Below are 24,834 nucleotides of genomic sequence, written 5' to 3'. Positions count from 1 at the left end.
GTCTGTCGCTCTCAAATAAATAAAAATTTTTTAAAAAAAATTAAAAAAAAAAGTACGTGCTCAACCACGTTTATTGCTGCTCAATTTATAATAGCTGGGAAATGCAACCAGCCTAGATGTCCCTCAACTGATGAGTGGATAATGAAGATGTGGCACATTTATACAATGGAGTTCTACTCAGCAGTAAAGAAAAGTGAAGTTATGAAATTTGCAGGAAAAAATGGATGGATCTGGAAAGGATTATACTAAGTGAGGTAACCCAGGCCCAGAAAGCCAAGCGGCACATGTTCTGTCTCATATGTGGATCCTAGCTACAGATGATTGGGTTTCTGCGTGAGAAGGAAAAAACTCAGTAGCAGAGGCCAGTAAGTTAAAAAGGAGATATAAAGGGAAGAGAAAGGAAGGGAGGAGGGTACTTAATAGGTTGGTATTTATATATGTAAGTAGAATAATTGAGATGAGGAGGGGATATGATGGAGAATGGAATTTCAAAGGGGAAAGTGGTGGGGGGGGTATTACCATGGGATATTTTTTATAATCATGGAAAATGTTTTTAAAAATTGAGGGGAAAAAAAAGCACACACAAAAAAATGAAGCTAGACAAAACTCTAGAGCTAATTACCAATTCATGGGAATGCAATCAGTGGATCCAAGTTCTGGAAAACCCGATGGCACAAGCAGCCCAGTTGCTTCAACATAGAAGGCTGTGCAAGAAGGCTAGAAAGAGCCGGGCGTGGGCGTGGTGGCGCACGCCCTTAATGCCCGCACTCGGGAGGCAGAGGTAGGAGGATCGCCGTGAGTTCGAGGCCACCCTGAGACTCCATAGTGAATTCCAGGTCAGCCTGGGCTAGAGTGAGACCCTACCTCAAAAAAACCAAAACACACACACACACACACACACAAAAAAAAAAAGGCTAGAAAGAGTCAGAAAGTGCAGATTTTAGACAAGGTAACCAACTGCAATGTAACAATTCTACTGGGACTCTGGTTGAAACCAAAAGTGGGAAAGGAACGTTGACCATCTACTGAGTGATATTCAAGTCAAACTGAGATGTGACAGCTGCAATGGTGGATTGGGTTGGGCGTTTTGTTTCGTTTTACTTTTTGTTTTTTTGTTTTGTTTTTTTTTTTGTTTGTTTTAAATGGGTGATGCAAAACCCAGGTTATGAGTTTTTTTGTGGATATTTTCCTTGAATCCTGGTAAACCTTATGCAAAAAAAAAAAAAAAAATACTAAGATTATTCACATTTACAGATAAGGAAGCCGAGGGACAGGGTTTTGGTGACAAAGCTAAGCCTCGTACCCACTTCTGGTGTTTCTGGTGTGTAACCACCAATCCCCAAGGGTAACATTGGCAATCATACTCCTGGACTCATCTTGCCTTCTTTTTTTTAATTTTTCAAGGTAGGATCTCCCTCTAGCCATAGCTGGACCTGGAATTCACTCAATAGTCCTAGGCTGACCTTGAACTCAATGATCCACCACATCCAGCCATCTTGCCTTCTTTAGGACAGCTGTTCTGTGTCCTTGCCCTCCCTGCCTAGCTTCACAGTGGCCCCACCATCCTGGTTGCGCTCTTCGGAGAACTTCCAGGAGCCATAAATTTCTTGCCAATGCTTTTAATCCCAGCACTTGGGAGTCTGAGCCAAGAGAATCAGGAGTTCAAAGCTAGCCCCACCTACATAACAAAGTCAAGACCAGCCTGGGCTACATGAGAAACTGGCTCAAAGATAAAACTAACATAAATTTTTTGACTGTGGGTGGGTGCATCTTGCCTGACCCACCGCCCCCCTGCCCAGCTGTGTGGTTTCCCAGACACCGAGGTCCTCCGCCTTCTTGACCGGGAAGCCCTGTGCGTGCCAATCCCAGGTGTGGCAAGACTCGCCTGGGCCTCGGTGCCTCTTCTCCATCCAGATGTAGCAGTTGTTCTGGGCCACCCCAGTCTGAGAGTCCAGGAAGGGGAGACGCACACTGCGCTCTGCGCACAGCCGTGAGTTGTAGCTCCGACAATGCTCAATGGCTTCTTTGTAGAACTGGTCCCCAAGCCTGCAGGAGACAAGAAAGCCGAAGCGTGAGGCCAGGGAAAATGGAACCCCTCAAAGGAAAACAGATTCCTCCATTCTCTCCCTGAAAAGAAAGTGCGGTCATGAGAGGCAAGCAAAAGAGCATTAAGAGCCTTGCAAAGGGACAAAGTGTGATTTGACATCAGGTCTCTACCTGATTCCCCCTCCCGTCCCAAATCCATCAGGTCACTTAGATGCTAACAGAGCAAAGGGCTCCCAATAATAAGCCATCAGAAAGAGTGAGCAGTCTCTCTGCCCAAGGCTGCATAAGATCTAGCTCCTGATAGAGGTAACTCTAGGATTTCTAGAACTCTGTTCTGCATAGGATCTAGAGAACATTCTAAAGCCTATTCCCTGTTTTTTATTTATCTATTGTTTCTGGTTTTTTTTTGTTTGTTTGTTTGTTTTTTTTTTTGAGGCAGGGTCTCACTCTAGCCCAGGCTGACCTGGAATTCACTATGGAGTCTCAGGGTGACCTCGAACTCTTGGCGATTCTCCTACCTCTGCCTACCAAGTCCTAGGATTAAAGGTCTGCCCCACCATTCCTGGATCCTAAAGTCTATTCCTTAATGTCTCCATAAGCCATACTTTATTCTCCAAGGTCTCCAGCAAAGGCACTCTAGATGAGCCCAAATCCTTAAACATGTGTGATGCTATTAAGTTAACGGCAGCATCTTTTTCAAAGGCCAAAAGCATAACACCAATATAGCTGATTAAATGAAACATACAGAGCTGAGCATGGTGTCACATGTAACCTCGGGAGGCCAAGGTAGGAGGATTGCTGTGAGTTCTAAAGTACCCTGAAACTACATAAGTGAATCCCAGGTCAGCCTGGGTGAGAGTAAGACCTTACCTCAAAAAAAAAAAAAGGGCACACAAACACATCAATGAAATCAAATGCTTACAAAGTAATATGCATGGCCCAAGGAAACCCAAATGTAATAACACAACCTCTGTCAGGTGAACTTGAGTCTCTTCTTGGGGGTGGGGGGAAGACAGGGAGGCAAGAGGAGAGGGTGCCACAAGTATTGCTGGGGTAATACTGGCAACTGAGCAGCTGATTTTGGAGGTAATGTCTCACACTAGCCCAAACTGACCTAGAACTCACTATGTAGTCTCAGTCTGGCCTCAAACTCGGGGCAATCCTCCTACTTCAGCCTCTTGAGCATTGAGATTATGGGTGTGAGCCGCCACACCCCGAGGTCATTTTGAAGCCACACACAGCGAATATGTCTTTGTTTTAGCTTTAGGCAGACGTGAGGGGACACAGTCGATCAGGTAGGGAAGGCATGACCACGGCGGCTCTGGGCGGTGGAATGTGCTGCAGCTATCTGCTTGCTCACATCTCAGTGGATCAGGAAGCAGAGACAGAACAGGAAAGAGCCACACCACACCAGGGCCTATAAACCTCAAACCCTATAAACCGCTCCCAGAGCTCCATTTCCTCCTGTTAGGGCCCGCCTCCTAAACGAGCGCCACCTGCTGGGCACCAAGTGTTCATGCACGTGAGTCTGCGGGCAACGTTTCACATTCAACCCTTAACAAGCCGCAAATATATTCATGTTGCGCAACCAACCATCATGCCCATGCATTTCCAGACCTCTGTTCGTGTTGTAAAACTAAAACTCTATTACCTTTAAACAATAATTCTCTCTCCACTCAGGGTCCCGTCCTGGCAACCCAGTCTCCTGTCTCTGTCGCCATGACTTTCAAAGTAACTCATTATTGGAATTGTTCAGTACTTGTCTTTTTTAAAAACTATTTTATTTATGTATTTATTTATTTAGAGGGAGAGAGAGAGAAAATCAATGAGCCAGGGCATCTACCCACTTTAAAGGAACTCCAGGTGCATGTGCCACTTCGTGTATCTAGCTTTACGTGGGTACTGAGGAATTGAACTCAGGTCTTTAGGCTTTGTAGGCAAACACTTTAACTGCTGAGCCATGTCGCCAGCCCAAGTGCAAAGTTGGTTTTTTGTTTTTTGTTTTTTGTTTTTTTTTCTTTTGGTTGTTCGAGGTAGGATCTCACTCTAGGCTGAGCTGGAATTCACTATGTAGTCTCAGGGTGGCCTTGAACTCATGGTGATCCTCCAACCTCTGCCTCCTGAGTAATGGGATGAAAGGCGTGTGCCAACATGCCCAGCTCCAAATGCAAAGTTTAAAACAGACATTTTTATATTTTTTTTTAGCCAATAGGTGAGATACTACTACAAGATTTAAAGCAAATATCTCATGATGGGCTCAGATGGCTATTGAGGGCTCTAAGGGATCATGTGGAGTTGAATTATTGGCCAGCCTCTGGGAAACAAAAAACACTGCTTCACTTTACCTCTAAAGTTCCTCACCCTCACAACGGAAGGCACAACATACTGAAAGTATCCTGGCAGTCACAAAACCAAGCTGCCATCAAATCCTAATAACCACACAGCAGGAAACGAACTGGGGCGGGGAAGAGAGCAGAGCCCCATTAAGTTGCTATAAAACAGAATGGCATATGAGCTAATGTAATCAAAACTGCTAACAAGGACCAGGAGATTGATCAGAAAAGAGGAGCTCTCTGCGTCGCAGCAGCTTGAAGGTCTCCGTCTGCTGGGGCCAGGTGGCTCAGAGGAACGGAGCCTTTACAAGCAAGGCAGCCCAGGTGTGATGACGCACCCTGACCAGGGTGTCTGGCAGTCCTCCAAGAAGCACCAACCAGCAGCCATGGGAACTGGCAAGAACGCATGACCGAGAAGTTTCCCATGATCCTCTTGGATTGGTTCAACACAAGATGTCACTATGTAGCCCATACTGGACTAGAACTTTCAATGCTCCTGCCCCAGCCTCCTGAGTGCCCAGCTTACAGGTATACATGACTACTCAATCTTTTCATAGACCAACAGAAAGGTGTTCCATAGTCCAATCCCAGAAATTATGCTAAAAATAAAAAGCAGAGGGCTGGAGAGATGACTTAGCAGTTGAGGCATTTGCCTACAAAGCCAAAGAACCTCGGTTCAATTCCCCAGGACCCATGTAAGCCAGATGCACATGGTGGCATATGTGTCTAGAGTTGTTTTGCAGTGGCTGAAGACGCTGGCATGCCCATTCTCTCTCTCTCTCTCTCAAATAAATAAACAATAAAATATTTTTAAAAATGAAAAAACAGAGCAAAAGAAAAAAGTATCTACTAAATTTCAAGTACATAGTGTTTCATTTTTCCAAATAAATTTCCCTCTCTCTCTCTCTCTCTGTGTGTGTGTGTGTGTGTGTGTGTGTGTGTTTGATTTTTTTCAAGATAGTTTTGCTCTAGCCCAGGCTGACCTGGAATTCACTCTGTAATCCCTGGCTAACCTCAAACTCACAATGATCCTCCTATCACTGCCTCCTGAGTGCTGGAATTAAAAGTGTGCACCAACCAAGCCCAGCCTTTTTCCAAACAAATTTCTAGCAGCCAATACAAAAAAAAAAAAAAAAAAAGGTTTCAAATAGAACTTTATGTTCCTCGCTTCTTATGGCTTTGGCCCATATAAGAGGACCAAGAAAATGAACTTCTTGAAACTGAAGTAAGGTTAACCAACATCTGTGCCTCCCACCAAAGGGAGTAAGAAAGTCAAACAAAGTGAAAATTAATTTCATCTTAAATACTTTCCGCTGGCATGATATACAATGTTATTAGTAACAGGATGTAAGGGGGGGAAAGTGTCCATCAATGTAACCTCTGTGTAAATGATGTTTCTGTTAGAAAAACCCAAAGGACTTGACTGGATCAAGCGTGCTAGTGACGGAAGCCTTAGGAAGGTGACATCCAACAGCCCTAGGACCATCTTCCCCAGGGAAGAGTCACTTTGAAACAGATTGGTGGTATTGGCAGAGATTCGGAAACCAAAGTTAAAAGCCTTTCTGAAGATATGGGAGGACAAAAAAAAAAAAAAGACTTCATCCTCCTTGATAAATTTAAGCAGTACTTCTCCAAAAGTTAATTAGCCAAAATCTTCACAGGGCTTGCTGAATGCTCTAGAAGAAAATCAATAGCCAGGTTCCCCCCCCCCCCCCAAAGCCCTGGAAAGCAATTTAAACAGGAGAAAGGACAAATGTCCTTTGCAATATGGTATTTCTTTAAAAAAAAAAAAAATCCCACAAGGAAAGGATCTCAGAGGTGACATTTGCATTAAAGTCACAAGGGGCAGAAGGAGCAGGGTCAGGCTGGCAGCAAATGACTCGTTTTGTGGCGCTGTGACCAGCGTGCCCCAGGCTGGGGCCGACGTGGACCAGCCTCAGCTGTCACCTGTCTGCACCACACCAGGAAGGTTAGATCACCAGGGGATGATGGATGCCTTGAGCTCGAGGAGGCTGGCATGAGCCAGAGTGAAATGATGTCCTTATCAAGACCTGACCCCAGGCGACTCAAGGCTACGGCGGGGAGTGGAAAGACAAGGGGACAAATCGCTGGGCTGGGCACAGCCTGCTGTTGGGAAAGCACAGGCTGCCTGGTCCTAGCTGGCTCTGTGAGGCGCGGGGGACCCTCTGTGGTCCACTCTGGAGTCAGGGAGCCAGCCTGGGTCTGAGAAGGGGACATTCCTCGCAAGAGCTGTCCAGGGACTTTCCTTGAGCATGTCCACAGGGGACGGACACGATCTCAGAGCCTGTTGATCTTCCGCGACCCCCGGGTGCTTCTCCTCTCCCAACCTCCCGTATTCCCGACACCTCACCCATGTCTCAGCCTCCGGTCTGCCGCCTTGAAATAACGCTTCAACCCTCCCTTCAGAGACCTGCCCGGCCTGACCCTCTGCGTCTGCGTCTTCCCTGCCCTCACGCCATCTGGAGCCGACTTTGTCCACGTGCCACGCTTGTCTTTCCTCTCGGTTCCCACTGTGTGGCCACAAGCCCCCTTTGCTATAGACCTTGACCTGCTATTGGGGCCTATAGACAGAGATCAGCATGTCCAGACCCAGCATAGCCCCTTGGCTGAGGGCCCCTGGCCTCCCGACCGTCTACCCCAGCACCCACACTTCTCCAGCTGCCTGCACGTACACGCTGAACTCACCTACAGCTCCTGGCATACCAACATGTTTAACTGCGGCACAGAAAGCGCTGCTCCCTTCTAGCTAGTGGTAAGGACTTGGCAATCTACAGGCAATTTTTGTTTGTTTGTTTGTTTTTCAAGGTAGGGTCTCCCTTGTAGTCCAGGCTGGTCTGAAATTCACTATGTTGTCTCAGGTGGCCTTGAACTCACAGTGATCCTCCTACCTCTCTCTCCCCAGTACTGGGGTTAAAGGCATGTGCCAGCACACCCAACTCTACAGGCAATTTTTTTTTAATTTATTTATTTGAGAGTGACAGACACAGAGAGAAAGACAGATAGAGGGAGAGAGAGACAATGGGCACGCCAGGGCTTCCAGCCTCTGCAAACGAACTCCAGATGCGTGCGCCCCCCTTGTGCATCTGGCTAACGTGGGACCTGGGGAACCGAGCCTCGAACCGGGGTCCTTAGACTTCACAGGCAAGCGCTTAATCGCTAAGCCATCTCTCCAGCCCTCTACAGGCAATTTTTGACAAGGTTTGTGAACCTCTTTATTTTCATTGAAGTTGTTCTATTCCTAAAGTGGCTCTTAAAAGAAAACCAAGTTGAGGAGATAAGGGGTGTAGCTCAGTGGATCACATGTTTTCCCAGCATGTATAAGGCCCTGGGTTTGATCCCTAGCAGCATAAAAACCAGGAGGCAGAAGAAAGAGGATGAGGAGTTCATGGTTGGACTGGAGAAATGGCTCAATGGCTAAAGGTGCTTGCTTGCAAAGCCTGATAGCCTGGGTTTAATTCCCCAGCATTCATGTAAAGTGGCACATGCATCTGGAGTTCCTTTGCATTGACAAGAGGTCTTGGTACACCCATTCTCTCAATATCTCAATTGGCTACATAGAAAATCTGAGGCTAGCCTATGCAACATGAGACCCTGTCTCAAAAATAAATTAAAAAAATGTAAAAATCAAATGTATGGGTTAGAGACATGGCTTAGTGGTTAAGGTACTTGCCTGCAAAGTCAAAGGACCCGTATTCTATTCCTCAGAACTCACATAAACCAGATGCACAAGGTAGCACACATGTCTGGAGTTCATTTGTAACAGCTAGAGGCCCTGACATGCCCATTCTCTCTCTCTCTCTCCATATATATATAAAACCTCAAGTAAATAAAAATATAAAACTATTAAAAAAATTTAAAGCTGGGCATGGTGGCACAGGCCTTTAATCCCAGCACTCGGGAGGTAGAGGTAGGAGGATCACCACGAATTTGAGGCCACCCTGAAACTACATAGTGAATTCCAGGTCAGCCTGGGCTAGAGTGAGACCCTACCTCAAAAAAATAATTTAAAAAAATTTTAAAACAGATGTAAAAAATAAATAAATAAATATAAATCAAACTTAATGTACATCACCACACACACAAAAACATTATCTGTTAACAATGGTACTTGAAGAGGGAGCCTTTGGAAATAATTGAGTCATGAAGGAAAAGCCCTTATGATAGGAAGATTGTTCATATAAGGATAAACATAAATATTCACCACCACCACCCATGAGAATATAGCAAGAAGGCAGCCATACTCAAACCAGGAACCTGATCTTGAATTAAATGAGAGAACGGTATGTAGAATAAAAGAAAAAAAAATCTTGCTTGACCAGACCTCCCAGTCAATGGCCTTTTGATACAGCAGTCAGGCCTGGGTAATCGTGTTTCTGGGGGTTTAAAATAGGGAAGGCTAAAGAGGATGGGTGAGATTTCAATTCCCTTCCTACCCCATTTTATTTTCGCCCAACAAAAACAACAATAAGATTATTATTATGGGGGGATAGGTAGATTGCTCAGTGGTTAAAATCACTTGTTGACAAAGCCTGACAGCATTGGTTCAGTTTCACAGTACCCATGTAAAATCAGATACACCAAGTGAGGCATGCATCTCTCTCCAAGTAGAAATACTTTATAGGGCTGGAGAGATGGCTTAGCAGGTAAGGCGTTTGCCTGCAAAGCCAAAGGACCCAGGTTCAATTCCCCAGGACCCATGTTAGCCAGATGCACAAGGGGTCGCACGCATCTGGAGTTTGTTTGCAGTGGCTGGAGGCCCTGGCGTGCCCATTCTCTCTCTCTACCTGCCTCTTTCTCTGTCAAATAATAACTAAGTAAAAATATTTTTAAAAAGAAATACTTTAAAATATTATGAAAATAAAAATAAAAGAATGCTATTGTGATGCCAATTTCAAATCAATTCAGTGGTTAATATGTGTCTTCCTTGCTAGACTACAGACCCCACAGGGCAGAGACTGCCCACAGTCACTCGGGCGGGGCACTAAGCAGCTCCCAGAGTCTATCAACGTCAGCATGCAGGGCATGACCTGGAATGGGCCAGGTCAGCAGCCCCTGCATCGGGGCTTCCTCATGAGTTAGTAATCATCCCACCGCATCCAGCTCAGAGCCTAGCTCACAGTCCACCCAGTGAGTTCTGCTGCATTGCACTTGACAACCCAGACCCCACTCATCTAGGGCAGACATTGCCACCGCAACCAAAAGCACGTACTACGTGCACGTGCACTGCCTTCAGATTCTGATGCTCATGGAGGTCAGTGAGCCAGACCACGTGACTCCCCGCAGTTTCCATCAGGGTGCCGGGCTTCCTGCAGCCAGCTTCTGACTACAGTTGCCACAGCCCGCTTCTTATCCATGCCGGCAAAGAAGAAACCTTCCCTCCACCGGGCGTGGTGGAGCACGCCTTTAATCCCAGTACTCAGGAGGCAGAGGTAGGAGATTGCCGTGAGTTCAAGGCCACCTGCCACCTACTACGTAGTGAATTCCAGGTCAGCCTGGGCTTGAGGGAGACCCTACCTCATAAAATCAAACAGAAAAAGAAAGAAAGGAATGAAGGAAGGAAGGAAGGAAGGAAGGAAGGAAGGAAGGAAGGAAGGAAGGAAGGAAGGAAGGAAGGAAGGAAGGAGGCGGGAAGGAAGGAATCTTCCCTCAAACTCAGCTCGTAGCCTTTGACTCCTTGGTACAGAGCTCAGTGTGTCTTCCAGCGATGCCGCAATGCCTCTCCTCTTCTGGGTCCCCAAGGCATTCAGAGAGCTGACGTCCGGACACACAGTGGGAAGACTGAGTAGCAGGCAGCCCTGGGTCCAGCCCACCGCTCGCTGCCGCGCACCCCAGCCTCGATCCAACCTCCTGCCGTGTGGCTCCCCCAGCGGCCCCCGCAGGCCTCAGGGAGGGCTTCATGATCCAGAACCTGTGGCTCACAGGGGGCAATACCTCCAACCAATGGCCTTCCTGTCCCCCACCGCACCCCACCAAAAGAGCAGTCGGGCTACGTTCTGCCACTTTGTGGCAATAACTCTGCCTGAGCAGGCTAGTCCTCTGCATGTGACTTTGAGGATGTCAGAAGCTTCCCCACATGTCTGTCCCAAGACAAAAGGAATGCAGGTCACCCAAGCTGACCCTCACATGTTCGAGAGCAGAGTGGCTGGGGCATAACGCCTGAAGTCTGTGCTCAATACAGAGGTCACACCTGGCTCCCCTGTGACTCTGTCCCAAAGCCTAGGACAGAACCCACCACGGCGGGCTGATGAATGAATAACTAAAAAGAAAACGTCACTGGCTGGAGAGATGGCTTGTAGTTAAGGTGTTTGCCTGCAAAGTCTAAGGACCCATGTTTGACTCTCCAGATCCCATGTAAGCCAGACACACAAAGTTGAGGCAAGCACAAGGTCACACATGTGCACTACATGGTGCAAGCATCTGGAGTTTAACTTCAGTGGCTGAGGCCCTGACACTCCGATTCTCTTGTTCTCTCTCTCTCTAAAAAAAAAAAATTTTAATTAAAAATTTTTTTTGAAAAAAAAAGAATCCATCATTACCTGACTTTCCACCCATATGAAGCAGAAAATCCTGCCCTTGTACCCAACAAAACAGTCGTGTCCTTCCTCCCTCAGCCTGGCTAATCCTAGCTGGGTCAATCCTGCTTCTTCCAAGAAGCTTCTTGGATTGTCCCTGCCAAGGACCCTTGTTCTCTGCCTTTTGGAAGCTGCCTAATTGACTTAGAGAGGTTTGGCTTATCTCTGCTACCCTCCTTACTTCCCCCCAATTAGTTAGCCTGTGAGTGCCTTGAAGACAGGGAGAGAAGATTGTGTACTTAACTGCCTGCTCCCCAACTTCACCCAGTAAGTAGGACCCGCTTGATTGATATCCCAGAAAGCCCCATGGAACTAACACAGGACACAGTGACTTCCTCCTCATGAGCACAGGGTGATGCTGAAGGCAGCTGGCATCTCCAGACACAGGATGAGGCGTTTCCTGACCTCCTAGGAAAAGGGGCTGCGTCTTCATTTCTGCGCTGGCAGGATTCAACTCCCCTGCGAGATGACACAGAACAGCCCTCCCTTTCCCCAAATCTTACAAGAAGCCTGCTATCCACTATGCAATGACATGACCTGCCCCAGGAGACCTTGCTCCTCCTCCCCTGATATGAAATGCCCGCCTGCTTGTCAGGAATGCCACCAGGTGACTTGAAGAACTGGCCTAGGCAATGCTCTCAAACTCAGGTTTGTGAAAGAAATCAGTAGAGGGGCTGGAGAGATGGCTTAGCGGTTAAGTGCTTGCCTGTGAAGCCTAAGGACCCCGGTTCGAGGCTCGGTTCCCCAGGTCCCACGTTAGCCAGATGCACAAGGGGGCGCACACATCTGGAGTTCGTTTGCAGAGGCTGGAAGCCCTGGCGTGCCCATTCTCTCTCTCTCCCTCTATCTGTCTTTCTCTCTGTGTCTGTCACTCTCAAATAAATTTTAAAAAAAAGTTAAAAAATAAAAAGAAATCAGTAGAGGGCTGGAGAGATGGCTTAGTGGTTAAGCACTTGCCTGTGAAGCCTAAGGACTCCAGATCGAGGCTTGATTCCCCAGAACCTACGTTAGCCAGATGCACAAGAGGGCACATGCATCTGGAGTTCATTTGCAGTGGCGGAGGCCCTGGCGTGCCCAGTCTCTGTCTGTCTGTCCCCCCCCCCACCAAATAAATTAATAAAAATAACTAAACAACAAAAAAAGAAATCAATAGGGGTTCAAGTTGGGGATATAGGCCAATTGTAGAGTGCATGCATTCAATCCCCAACTCTGCACACGTCGGGCATGGTGGCACACATCTATAATTCCAGCACTTAGGAGACAGGAGCAAGAGGATCAGAAGTTTAAGGTCATCCTTAGATACACAGCAAGTTCAAGGCCAGCCTAGAATACATGAGACCTTTTTATTAAAAAAAAAAAAATTAGGGCTGGGTGTGGTGGCGCACGCCTTTAATCCCAGCACTTGGGAGGCAGAGGTAGGAGGATTGCCATGAGTTCAAGACCACCATGAGACTGCATAGTGAATATTCCAGGTCAGCCTGAAATAGAGCAAGATCCTATCTCAAAAAAAAAAAAATTATGCGGGAATTCTGATGACGATTTTGGTTCTGACTGGAGGTTTAGAGTGTGAGCCAGGGACCTCAATGATTTGGTTTGGTTTGATCTCTCACTCTAGGCCAGGTTTAGCTGGAGCTCACTTGTAGTCCCAGGCTGGCTTCAAACTCAAGGCAATCCTCCTGCCTCAGGCTCCTGATGCTGGGATTAAAGGCATGCACCACCACGTCCAGTTTTCTCTTCTTCTTGAGAGCTTTGAGCACCGTGTTCTAGGGGCAGAGCTGTGAATGGCAGTGAGCTGATGTGCACTCACTGGTTGTCCTCTGGCTGGAGGACCTTTCGGGAAGCTGACATGGATTAGACCAGCAGCACTAGCCTGTAGTGAGCTGATCCCCCAGAAGTCCTCATCCCAAAGAACACGTCCAAGAGGCCTGGACACCCTGATTCACTCTCCCAGAGCATCCCGAGAAGGACAGACCCATCAGGGGCAAGGATAGCCCTGGTGAAAGCCACATTAGACAAAGAAGTTGAACCCTAAAACTTCTCTCATGACTTCAAGGCCACGCAGTGACGTTCAGGCCCAGTAGAGCCAATAAATCCCTTTTCCGGCTCCTACTCAGTGAAGACTTTCCAGGGACTTATTATGCAAAGCTGCCTGAGCAAGACGGAATTTATATCGAACCTGGCTATGATTTCCGAGCTGCCAGCAGGTGTTCTGATGGCATACATATCTCGGGGCTGAAGTCCAGGGGCTGCCAAGGACGGGAGACTGGGGGAAAGAAAAACTCAGTGTGACTCCTTCTAGTAAACAACAGGAAGGGAGACTGGGAAGGAACATGCTTTGAGGAGGGAAGGGATGGTAACTTCTCTTACAGCCAAGGTTTGCCTTTCAAACAGCATGTGAATGTGGCAAAATAAATCTCTTCTTTGGGAGTTAAAGAATGAATAGAATGTGGGCTGGAGGGATGGCTTAGCAGTTAAGGCGCTTGCCTGCGAAGCCTAAAGACCAAGGTTCGACTCTCCAGGTCCCACTTAAGCCAGATGCACATGGTGGAGCATGCATCTGGAGTCTGTTTGCAGTGGCTAGAGGCGTTGGCATGCCCATTCACTCTCTCTGTCTCTCTGTCTCTGTCTCTAATAAGTACATAAATAAAAATAAATCCGAAAAAAAGTTCAAAAAATGAATAGAATGCAATCAATTCTGAAAAGTAAAGGAACACAAAAGCCTGATTTGGGGCGGAGGTGATGAAAGCATGACAACCTAGTAGCTACGTAAAAGAGCACAAACAGGGCCGGAGAGACAGTCAGCGTTAAGGTGCTTGCCCATAAAGCCTAACGATCTGAGCTCAATTCCCCAGGACCTATGTAAAGCTAGATGCACAAAGCGGCACATGCTTCTGGAGTTCATTTGCAATGGCTGGAGAGCCTAGTGTCTCTAACCCGTTCATTCATATCCCACCCCTGCCTCCCTCCCCCCCTCTCTCTCTCTCTTTCTCTCTCCTGGGTGTGGTGGCTTTCACCTTTAATCTCAGCACTTGGGAGGCTGAAGTAGGAGGATCACTATGTGTTTGAGGCCACCCTGAGACTACATAGTGAACTCCAGGTCAGCCTGGGCCAGAGCGAGACCCTACCTCGATAACCCAAGAGTGCAAAGAGCGGATCTCTGGGACTTGCTGGCTCGCTAGTCTAGCTGCATAGGTTAGTTCTGAGTTTAGCAAGAGACCCTGTCCCCAAAAAATAAGGTGGAGAGAAACTGAGGACACCCAGAATGGATCTCTGACCTCAATAAACATGCGCGCACAAATGCATGAGCACCACACACATACGGACACACACATACACGTGCAAAAAAGTGCCTGATTTATCTGGGCGTGGTGGCGCACGCCTTTAATCCCAGCACTCGGGCGGCAGAGGTAGGAGGAGCACCATGAGTTCGAGGCCACCCTGAGACTACATAGTGAACTCCAGGTCAGCCTGAGATAGAGCAAGACCCCACCAAAAAAAAAAAAAGCCTGATTTATCTAGGGTGACTCATACCAGAAAGAAAGTGCACAGGTATGTCATTGAATGAAAATATTTGTCATTTCCATGGTTCCCAAAGTCCTGCTGAAATGCCAGCAATAAGCTGGGCACCTGGATGTTGTTCCCCTGAGTGTGACCACTGGAGACCATCAGAAGATCAAGAGAGAGCCTCGGCCCCATCTCTGCTGCCGACAAGTGCCTCGTTTAACATTTAACATGCTACAGAGATCAGGGTTCCTCCTTTTGATTTAAGAAAGTCTCTTGAAACTTAAAAAAAAGTCTCTTTATCTGCTGATAAATTGTAAGCCCAGTGAGGATAGGGTCCTGTTTTGCTGGGTCCCCTGTACCCAACCCAGGATTTGGATGCTAATATTCAAGAGACAGCACTGAGCAAATAACTGAAAGATTCAGATAGGCTGGGAGTTGGGGCCGGGCCACAGCACCAGAAATGAGACATGGAAAAAACTCCCTCTTCACCACTGACCAACCCCCCCCCCCACGCCCCGTCCAACACTTCCAGGGAAGCAGGGCAGCAGGGCAGACCACATTCTATAATCTGTGCATGAATCTACCCCCCAAATTTGGAGAGCGAACTGTATCTAAGCAGGTAAACAATGCCACTCATGGTATCAGTCACTCCTTTCTATGCCCACAGAGGAGATCCCAGGCCTGAGATCACCGTTGCTGCAAACCAGCAATGAATGCCAAAAGAAAAACCAGCTCCAAGAGTGCTTTGGCGCGCTGTCTTCTAGACAGGGGGTGGCCGTGATGTTCATGGCCTCACGGCCGCTACCTCGGCCAGCTCAGGACGTGCATCATACTAGACCCACCACAAAAACAAAAAGTGACAGCAAAATCAAAGAGGCACGAGGCAGAGGGAAGAAGGGGTTCAGTGAGAGGGGGAGACAGACAGAGACAAAAGACAGTGATGGGAGGGGATTAGAATCAAAACACGTTCTGAGCATGCATGTATGTATGCACGCACGTTCGTGCATATCCGTATTATGAACACTGTCAATAAAAATGTTTACAGAATAGACCGTTTCCAACATACCCACCCCATTTTCCTTCGAAGGCCTCTCTCCAAATTAATCTCCTCTGTGGGTCCTGTCCAAGATTGTTCATCCATGTCCCCTCAGGGAGTCCCGAGCCCATGGGTAGTGCCAGGGGCGGCAGCAGCCAGGGGTGGGAAGTGACTTGACAGGAAATCAATGGGAATGTGAAGGTCATCTGGAGGGCACAGTCACCCCACCAGGCACCTGCTGGGATGGGATTTGTGGTCCTGACCTCTCTTGAGGGCCTCTGCCCTCCTGCCATAGTTAGTTAGGATCAGCTACAGAGGCAGCGTCCTGCACACCTGGCCATCTCTGAGCTGCCCTTTGAAGGGACGACCAGAAAAACAAAGAGGCGCAAGGGTCTCCTTTAAGCTGCCACCAAGTTGAATGGCACCCCAATTTCTCCTGACAGACCGAGTCTCCCAGATTTTAAGGCACCTACTTATAAATTCTAAAACTCTATCAGAGAGCCTGGCTAAAGTGAGAATCTGACTGTCTCCTCTCCCTACATCCCTTCTCCCAAGTTCCCACACTGGCTTTCTTCACACACCTTTTCTACAGCCATCTCTCCTGCATTTCCACCTCATCGTGAGTCGCTTAACATACACAGTAACAAAAAGCCCTCAGCCCAAGACTCCAATCCAAAGGCCGCATACGAGTATGGCAGAGAAACAAGGAAGAGACACTGCCAACGGGGTCCGAGGGTGGCAGGATGGTGCCCATGATAATCACACTGTCATAGCCCTCACCCAGCGTGGCTGGCAGTGTTCTGAGCTCTTGACATGGGCTTTGGAGATGGTTCGATTGGTAACGAAAGGACTCATCTCCAGCGCCCATATAAAAAGTGGGGCCGGGGTGGTATGTTTCTGTAAACCCAGCATTGGGGAGGTGGCAACAAGGATCCCCGGGATAACTTGTTAGTCGAGCTGAATCAGTGAGTTTCAGGTTCAGTGGACGGACCCTGGCTTAGCAGTTAAGGCACTTGCCTGCGAAGCTTAAGTTACCCAGGTTCAATTCCCCAGTACCTGCATAAGCCAGATGCACATGACGATGCATGTGTCTGGAGGTCCTTTGCAGTGGCTAGAGACCCTGACATGTTCATTCTCTCTTCCTCAAATAAATAAAAACAAACAAACAAACAAAAAATAAAAGAGTAGAGAGTGATGGAGAAAGGCACCTCACCTCTGTTTTTGTTTGGTTGGTTGATTGGGTTTTCTTGTTTGTTTGTGTGTGTTGTTATTTTAGAGGTAGGGTCTCACTCTAACACAGGCTGACAGCTGACCTGGAACTCACTCTGTATAGTCCCAGGCTGGCCTTGAACTCATAGTGGTTCTCCTACCTCTGCCCCCCTGAGTGCTGGGATTAAAGGCATGCACGGCCACCCCGCCAGGCCAAAACCATCCCCCACCCCAACTATGCAGATTTGCAAACCAAGGTCTAGAGGTGGAAGTGATTTGCCTAGGGGCATATATGGTAAGGAGCAAAGGCAGAAGAACTAAAACAACGTGAACCACCCATGTTTTCTTGGAATACTAGGTTTCTCTCTACAAGCAACACAAATGTGCCTGTTTTCTACAACATCAAAATGCCCAGAAATATGTCAGATGTGGTAGTACACACCTTTAATCCCAGCACTTGGGAGACAGAAGTAGGAGGATCGCCATGAGTTCTAGGCCAGCCTGAGACTACATAGTGAATTCCAGATCAGCCTGGGCTAGAGCAAGACTCTACCTTGAAAAATCAGAAAACAAAAAATGCCTGGAAAGAAACCTTCCTATCACAGACTTACCTCTTAATAACTCAAGAAGTGGGGTGATGGGCTGGAGAGATGGCTTAGCAGTTAAGCGCTTGCCTGTGAAACCTAAGGACCCCGGTTCGAGGCTCGGTTCCCCAGGTCCCAAGTTAGCCAGATGCACAAGGGGGTGCATGCATCTGGAGTTCGTTTGCAGAGGCTGGAAGCCCTGGCGCGCCCATTCTCTCTCTCTCCCTCTATCTGTCTTTCTTTCTGTGTCTGTCGCTCTCAAATAAATAAATAAATAAAATTTAAAAAAAAAAAAAAAGAAGTGGGGTGATGAGGGGACTTTCTGAAAAAGACATCATCAGAGAACTTCCTGTAGAGGGAAATCAATGCAAAACGCAGTTGAGAAAATAAAGCCATCCCAAAGGGACTGTGGAGTGTAGGGACCCTGTGGTTCTAATATCTACTCATGAGAGATAAACAGGAAGGCCAGACTACGGAGGAAGACTAAAGTATCAAAGAACGTTAGAGGCTGTCTAGTTTTACTGCAAAGAAAGCAGCTACCGCAGAAGAGACGTGAACTGTTCGAAGCACCCAAAGTGGAAATGGTATTCAGACTCCACACTCAAGGTTTTCCCCATCATTTATTTATAGTAGGTATCTGCAAACTACAGCCCCGGGTCAAAATCTGGTCCATGACACTTGCGTGTAAATAAAGTTCTGTTGATAGGCTGGAAAGATGGCTTAGTGGTTAAGGCATTTGCCCACAAAACCAAAGGACCCAGGTTCGATTCCCCAGGACCCACATAAGCCAGATGCACAAGGGGGCACATGCATCTGGAATTCATTGGCAGTGGCTGAAGACCCTTGGTATGCCCATTCAGATAGAGAGAAACAGAACGGGCATCCAGCCACTGCCAACAAATTCCAGATGCATGTGCCCCTTATGCATCTGGCTCACGTGGGTCCTGGGGAATCGAACCTGGGTCCTTCACAGGCAAGTTCCTTAACTGCTATGCCATCTCTCTAGCCCCAAGTCACAAGTGTTAATGTTCAGGTCATCTGAGGCGTGTGATGAAATTTCCTGCTGTCCTGCTTCATCTAGCCAGAGACATGAATCATTCATTCGCCTGGCATACCTCCCATTTAGGTGCCAGTAGCTTGTAGTTTAGTAGCTGTGGCACATAGCAGCCCTCTCAGCTGACGGGTGCAGAATCACTATCTTACTGTTGATCCAGTTCACTATTTGTCACTGTCCTTCATCTCTTACTGTACCTAATTTATTTGCTTTTCCCTAACTTATTTTTTAAGTTTTGTTTTTGTATATTAAGTGTTTGGTATGCCCGTGTTTCTATGCCCATGGGCACGTGTGTCTGTGCAGGTGCATGTGGATGTGGGCGTGTCATGCAGAGGCCAGAGGTTGGGTGTCTCCCTCTATCACTCTCCACTTATTTTTCTAAAAAGAATGTGTAAATGTCTTATTTATTTATTGGCAAGCAGGGGCTGGAGAGATGGCTTAGCGGTTAAGCACTTGCCTGTGAAGACTAAGGACCCCGGTTCAAGGCTTGATTTCCCAACACCCAAATAAGCAAGATGTACAAGGGGGCGCACGCATGTGGAATTATTTTGCAGTGGCTGGAGGCCCTGGCATGCCCATTCTCTCTCTCTCTGACCTTTTCTCTCTCTCTGTCTGTCGCTCTCAAATAAATAAATAAAATTCAAATTAAAAATTATTCATTGAGGCTGGAGAGATGGCTTAGCGGTTAAGCGCTTGCCTGTGAAGCCTAAGGACCCCGGTTCGAGGCTCAGTTCCCCAGGTCCCACGTTAGCCAGATGCACAAGGGAGTGCACGCGTCTGGAGTTCGTTTGCAGAGGCTGGAAGCCCTGGCGCGCCCATTCTCTCTCTCTCCCTCTATCTGTCTTTCTCTCTGTGTCTGTCCCTCTCAAATAAATAAATAAAAAATTTTAAAAAAATTATTTATTGGCAAGCAAAGAGAGACAGACAGAATGGGCACGTCAGGTCCTCTAGCTGCTGCAAACAAACTCCACCTGCACATGCACCACTTTGTACATCTGGCTGCAGGTAAATACTGGAGAATCAAACCTGAGACATCAGGTTTTGCAGGCAGGCGCATTAACCACTGGGCAATCCCTCCCTGCCCTCCACCTTGTTCTTTGAGACAAAGTCTCTCACTGAATCCAGAGCTCACCAATTTAGCGAGACAAGTCAGCAAGCAAGTCCCAGGCATCTCCTTCCTCTGTGTTTCCCCAGTGCTGGACTTACAGGCATGTAGTCTATACGTCCACTAAGTGTGGCTTTAGGCATCCATGAGGGTCTTGGAATACCACCCTCATGGATGGGGTGGGGGCTATATCATTTCAAAGTTCAAAACAGTTACCATCTGGACCTTTACAGAAAAGTCCTCCAGCTAGGCATGAGAGGGTGTGGTGGCGCACACCTTTAATCCCAGCACTTGCGAGGCAGAAGTAGGAGGATCACTGAGTTCAAGGCCACCCTGAGACTACACAGTGAATTCCAGGTCAGCCTAGGCTGAAGTGAAACCCTACTTCAAAATAAAATAACATAAAGACAGAAAAGTCCTCCAACTCTTGGCTTAGCATAACCCTTGAATAAAGCAAACACTCCATCTTTGAAATGAAAAGAAAACAGGAGATCTAAGCATCACACGGCTTGAACAGATAGTTTTACAATTATCTCAGCTTGGTACAACTTAATAAAAACCCATAAATACAGCTAATAATAAGGAAAACAAGCACTAGCTCACCCTGCCCATTTAATAATTATCGTTAACTACAGCAAGCAGAACTCATCACTGAAAATTAATTTTTCTAGGCTTCCCGGAAAGTCCTTTGTCATTTAGGAAATGCTGCCAGCCAGTGGGTGAGCAGACATTGCTCACAATGGCACAGCCCTCATTTCCTCCTGGGCAGCAGAGAATTAAGAATTAAGCACTCCCGCTGGAGTGCTCATCCAGAGCTGGCGCTGTCTGTCAGAGAGCTGCTGCCCCAAGCCTCCTTATGTCCCATATGCCAGGACAAGTCCCCAAGAAAGGCTGGAAAGATCACTCAGTGGTTAAAAGGATGCTGCAAGGCCTTACGGCCCGGGTTTGATTCCCCAGTACCCACGTAAAGCCAGATGCACAAAGCGGTGCATGTGTCTGGACTTTATTTGCAGTGGCAGAAGGCCCTGGCAAGCCCATACTCACTCTCTGACTCTCAAATAAATAAATAGAATATTTTTTCTTCTCTTTTATTCTTTTTTTTAATTTTTTTTTTATTTGAGAGCGACAGACACAGAGAGAAAGACAGATAGAGGGAGAGAGAGAGAACGGGCGCGCCAGGGCTTCCAGCCTCTGCAAACGAACTCCAGACGCGTGCGCCCCCTTGTGCATCTGGCTAACGTGGGACCTGGGGAACCGAGCCTCGAACCGGGGTCCTTAGGCTTCACAGGCAAGCGCCTAACCGCTAAACCATCTCTCCAGCCCTCTTTTTTTTTTTTTTTTTTTTTTTAATGGGCGCAGCAGGGCCTCTGGTCACTGCAAATGAACTCCGGATGCATGCATCACCTTGTGCATCTGGCTTATGTGTGTACTGGGGAATCGAACCTGGGTCCGGGTCCGTAGGCTTCCCAGGCAAGTGTTTTAACTGCTTAGCCATCTCTCCAGCCCCATTTTTTTTTTCTTTTTTTCTTTCTTTCTTTTTTGGTTTTTTGAGGTATGGTCTCACTCTAGCCCAGGCTGACTTGGAATTCACTCTGTAGTCTCAGGGCTCAGGGTGGCCTCGAACTAACGGCGATCCTCCTACCTCTGCCCCCCGAGTGCTAAGATTAAAGGCATGTGCCAGCACACCCAGCTCAGCCCCAATTTTTTTTAAAAAAAAAAGTTCCCAGGAAAAGCCTGACACAGGAGGGACACTGGTGCTGGCTCGTTGGGCCTGGCCTAGCCACCCCCTCCTTTCCAGAGCATCCATCAGGCTCCCAGCTGCTCCCTGGTGCCTTCCTTCATCCCACGGAGGGAGGCCTGTCCCTGCGAGGCTGGGGTGGGGAGCAGGCGGAGGGCAGAATTTTGTCACTCTGGTTCTTCAGCAAGTCTTTCTTGGGACTTTGTACAGTGAAAGGAATTGCCAGCATGTCCAGCCAACCCACTACGAGCTGCATCCAGCCCAGGATGAATTGGTAAATGTACTTAGAACACTGGTAGAGCCGGGCGTGGTGGCGCAAGTCTTTAATCCCAGCACTCGGGAGGCAGAGGTAGGAGGATCGCCGTGAGTTCGAGGCCAGCCTGAGACTCCATAGTGAATTCCAGGTCATCCAGAGCTAGAGTGAGACCCTACCTCAAAAAATAAAAAATGATGGAGAGTGGAGTTTCAAAGGGGAAAGTGGGCGGAGGGAGGGAATTACCATGGGATATTGTTTACAATTATGGAAGTTGTCAATAAAAAAGAAATATTGAATAAATAAATAAGTTGAATACACTTGATAGCCCCAGGTATTGCCAATGAAGGGATATGTGGTAAGCTCAGCTGAGAGGCAAAACAGACCAGCTGGGCAATTCTTGGAGCCAGTCATACTAAACCATCACCAGCAAGCAGAAGTTCAGTGTCAGCATAGGCAGGAACAGCAATGGATAGGGCTGTTTTCGCTAAGAGTCCTGGCTCACATCAAGGCCCCAGCTTAGTTATTAGTGAAGAAGGCGGGGAAGCTCGATCTTCCTCCAAAGTACCCTTGCGTAGCTGACAGATGACAAGGTCGTCCACTAGGACGATGTCTGGGGTCACACTACTGTGACCTACAGACATATATACACACAGAGACGTAGGTAATGGCACCAAGTATGTTCTAAAGAAGTTGGGGGGGAAGGGAAGCACTGGAGAGATGGCTTAGTGGTTAAGGCCTTTGCCTGCAAAGCCAAAGGATGCCGGTTCGATTCTCTAGGACCCATGTAAACCAGATGCACAAGGGGGCACATGTATCTGGAGTTCATTTGCAGTGGATGGAAGGCCTGGCATGCCCATTCTCTTTTTCTGTCTGTCTGTCTGTCTCTCTCTCTGTCTGTCTTTCTCTCTCTCAAATAAATAAACAAAATATATTAAAAAGAAGTCAGGGACAGAACCTTAATTTCTCAGCCAGACAAAGGAGGTAGTCCACACCTGTAACCCCAGCACTCAGGAGGCTGACACAGGAAGATTAGGAGTTGGAGACCAGTACTACAGGGAGAGATTGTGGCCACCAGCCATGGCGACCCAGCAAGAAACTATCTCAAAACTAAACTAAACTAAACTAAACCAAAACCAAAATAAGGACGGAGGGGAGCGAGCGCAGTGGATAAAACGTTTGCCATGCAAGTATGAGGATCCCCAGCACATATGAAAATCCCAGGTAGGCATGAGGCTGGCCTTTAACCCCAGCATTTGGGAGACAAAGACAAGGCGTGCCCGGGGGCAAGCTGGTTAACCACTATACCATCCACACTGGCGGTCTCTGGGTTCAAGTAAGAGATCCTGCCTCAGTAGAGTGGAAAGCAATCAAGAAAGACACTAGACATCACCCTCTGTGCACTACATGCACATGTATGAACATGAACCCACACACACACACCTACACGCATGCGAACATGTATGCACCCATGTGTTCCACATACACAAAAATAATCACAATAATTAAACTGGGCATGGTGACGCATGCCTTTAATCTCAGCACTCGGGAGGCAGAGGGAGGAGGATCGCCGTGAGTTCGAGGCCACCCTGAGACTCCATAGTGAATTCCAGGTCAGCCTGGGCTAGAGCGAGACCCTATCTCAAAAAAAGAAAAAAAAATTAAGAGGACTGCCAGGCAATTCAGACCTGAGTGTGTTCCACTGAGCACCCTTTGTGATCTTACAGATGAGGAAACCGGGGTTCAGAGAGCTCACATGGCAAGCTCATGGTCACAGAGAAATAAGGTGAGATTCTGCCTGGATCTCTGACATCAGCCATCCAACCTGCAGTGACTCTGACAGTGACAGGGTCCCCTTAGAAACTCAACTCCCTTCACCCATGTATCCCTAAAATGTCCTGAGCCTGGGTCATCCCCTCATCACCTCCTCCCTGGTTTCTCTGCGCTGGCTCCCTCTCTGTACACACACACACACACACACACACACACACACACACACACACACACAGACATTCTCCCCTTCTCTCTGCTCAGTGTCACAGCCATCTGCTCTACAGGCTCACCCACTGGCCACTTTTCCTCTGACTCTAGTGGCCTGGACCAACAGCAGCTGCCAGTAGCAGATCAGTGAGGGGGAAGAGAGCCATGGGGTGTTTAGTCCCCACCCCCTCCTTGCTGGGTCACTGTGGGGGGAAGGAAACCATCCCCTGTAGATCACGGCCCCGTATGGGCAGCCACCTCCACACAACAAGCTCTGCGATCCCAGTCACCTCCCTGTCCCCCACGACCTCTTGCACACCGTCCTGCTGGCTCCCTGACTCCCCAACACGCCGATGGCATCTGGCCTCTCCCGCGGCTCCACCACCCCCCCCCCCACCTCTCCACAGCCCTCTTCCCTGCCTGGGGGTGATAGCACCCTCCAAGACCTATAAATAAATGTTCATTTGCTGGCTTGAAGGTTTGCCCTGGCAGCCTCAGCTCTGAAGCAATGCAGACGTGGGGTTGACAAGTGCTCCACGGGCGCAGTGCGGGAAACACATGCGCCCACGGCTAGAACGAAAACTGAGGCTTTTGGGGTCCAGCGCGCGGCCCTCCTGTGCAGGGAGCTGGGGGACACCTCGGATGCTATGTAGCTCAAAACCAACACGGTTTCCGTAACCATGGTCCTGCAACTGGTGAGCAACTGGTGGTAGGTTCTGTCCGGGGCAACCATTTACCTGCATCCACAGTAATATTTTTTTTTATTTATTTAAAAGCAGAGAGAGAGAAAAAGAGGATGGGGTGCTCCAGGGCCTCTCGCCACCGTAAATAAAAACTCCAGATGCATACGCCACTTTGTGCGTCTGGTTTTACGTGGGTACTGGGGAATCAGACCCAGGTCATCAGGCTTTCCAAACAAGTGCCTTTTAACCACTGAGATATTTCCCACCCCTCCCCAATATTAATCAGTGAGGAAACTAAAGCTCAGAGGTGAAAGAATCTAACTGAAACCACAAAGCCAGGGGCAGAATGGGGAGAACAGGGCTGGAAAGATTGCCTAGTGGTTAAGGCAAATGCCTACGAAGGCTAAGGACCCAGGTTCTATTCTCCAGGTCCCACGTAAGCCAGATGCACAAGGTGGCGCATGTGTCTGGAGTTTTTTTTCAGTGGCTGGAGGCCCTGGCATGCCCATTCTCTTTCTCTCTTTCCCTCTCTCTGTGTCTAATCAATAAATCAATACAAAAAAATCATTTTAAAAAATAAAGAATGAGAGCTGGAGAGATGGCTTAGCGGTTAAGTGCTTGCCTGTGAAGCCTAAGGACCCCGGTTCAAGGCTCGGTTCCCCAGGACCCACGTTAGCCAGATGCACAAGGGGGCGCACGCGTCTGGAGTTCGTTTG

General features: G+C 48.0%; 1 protein-coding gene across 1 annotated transcript in view; it reads right to left on the bottom strand.

The window, feature by feature from the left end:
* Dpf3 (double PHD fingers 3) overlaps positions 1 to 24,834 on the bottom strand; it is a 359,744-nt gene that overhangs the window by 195,661 nt on the left and 139,249 nt on the right. The window contains exon 2 of the mRNA XM_004649423.3: positions 1,886 to 2,046. Coding sequence (XP_004649480.1) covers positions 1,886 to 2,046 — 161 coding nt within the window. The remainder of the gene's footprint in view (positions 1 to 1,885; positions 2,047 to 24,834) is intronic.

The sequence above is a fragment of the Jaculus jaculus genome, chromosome 7 (assembly GCF_020740685.1).
Source record: "Jaculus jaculus isolate mJacJac1 chromosome 7, mJacJac1.mat.Y.cur, whole genome shotgun sequence".
In the NCBI taxonomy this organism is placed as follows: Eukaryota; Metazoa; Chordata; class Mammalia; order Rodentia; family Dipodidae; genus Jaculus; species Jaculus jaculus.
This window is presented reverse-complemented; position numbering and strand designations above follow the sequence as displayed.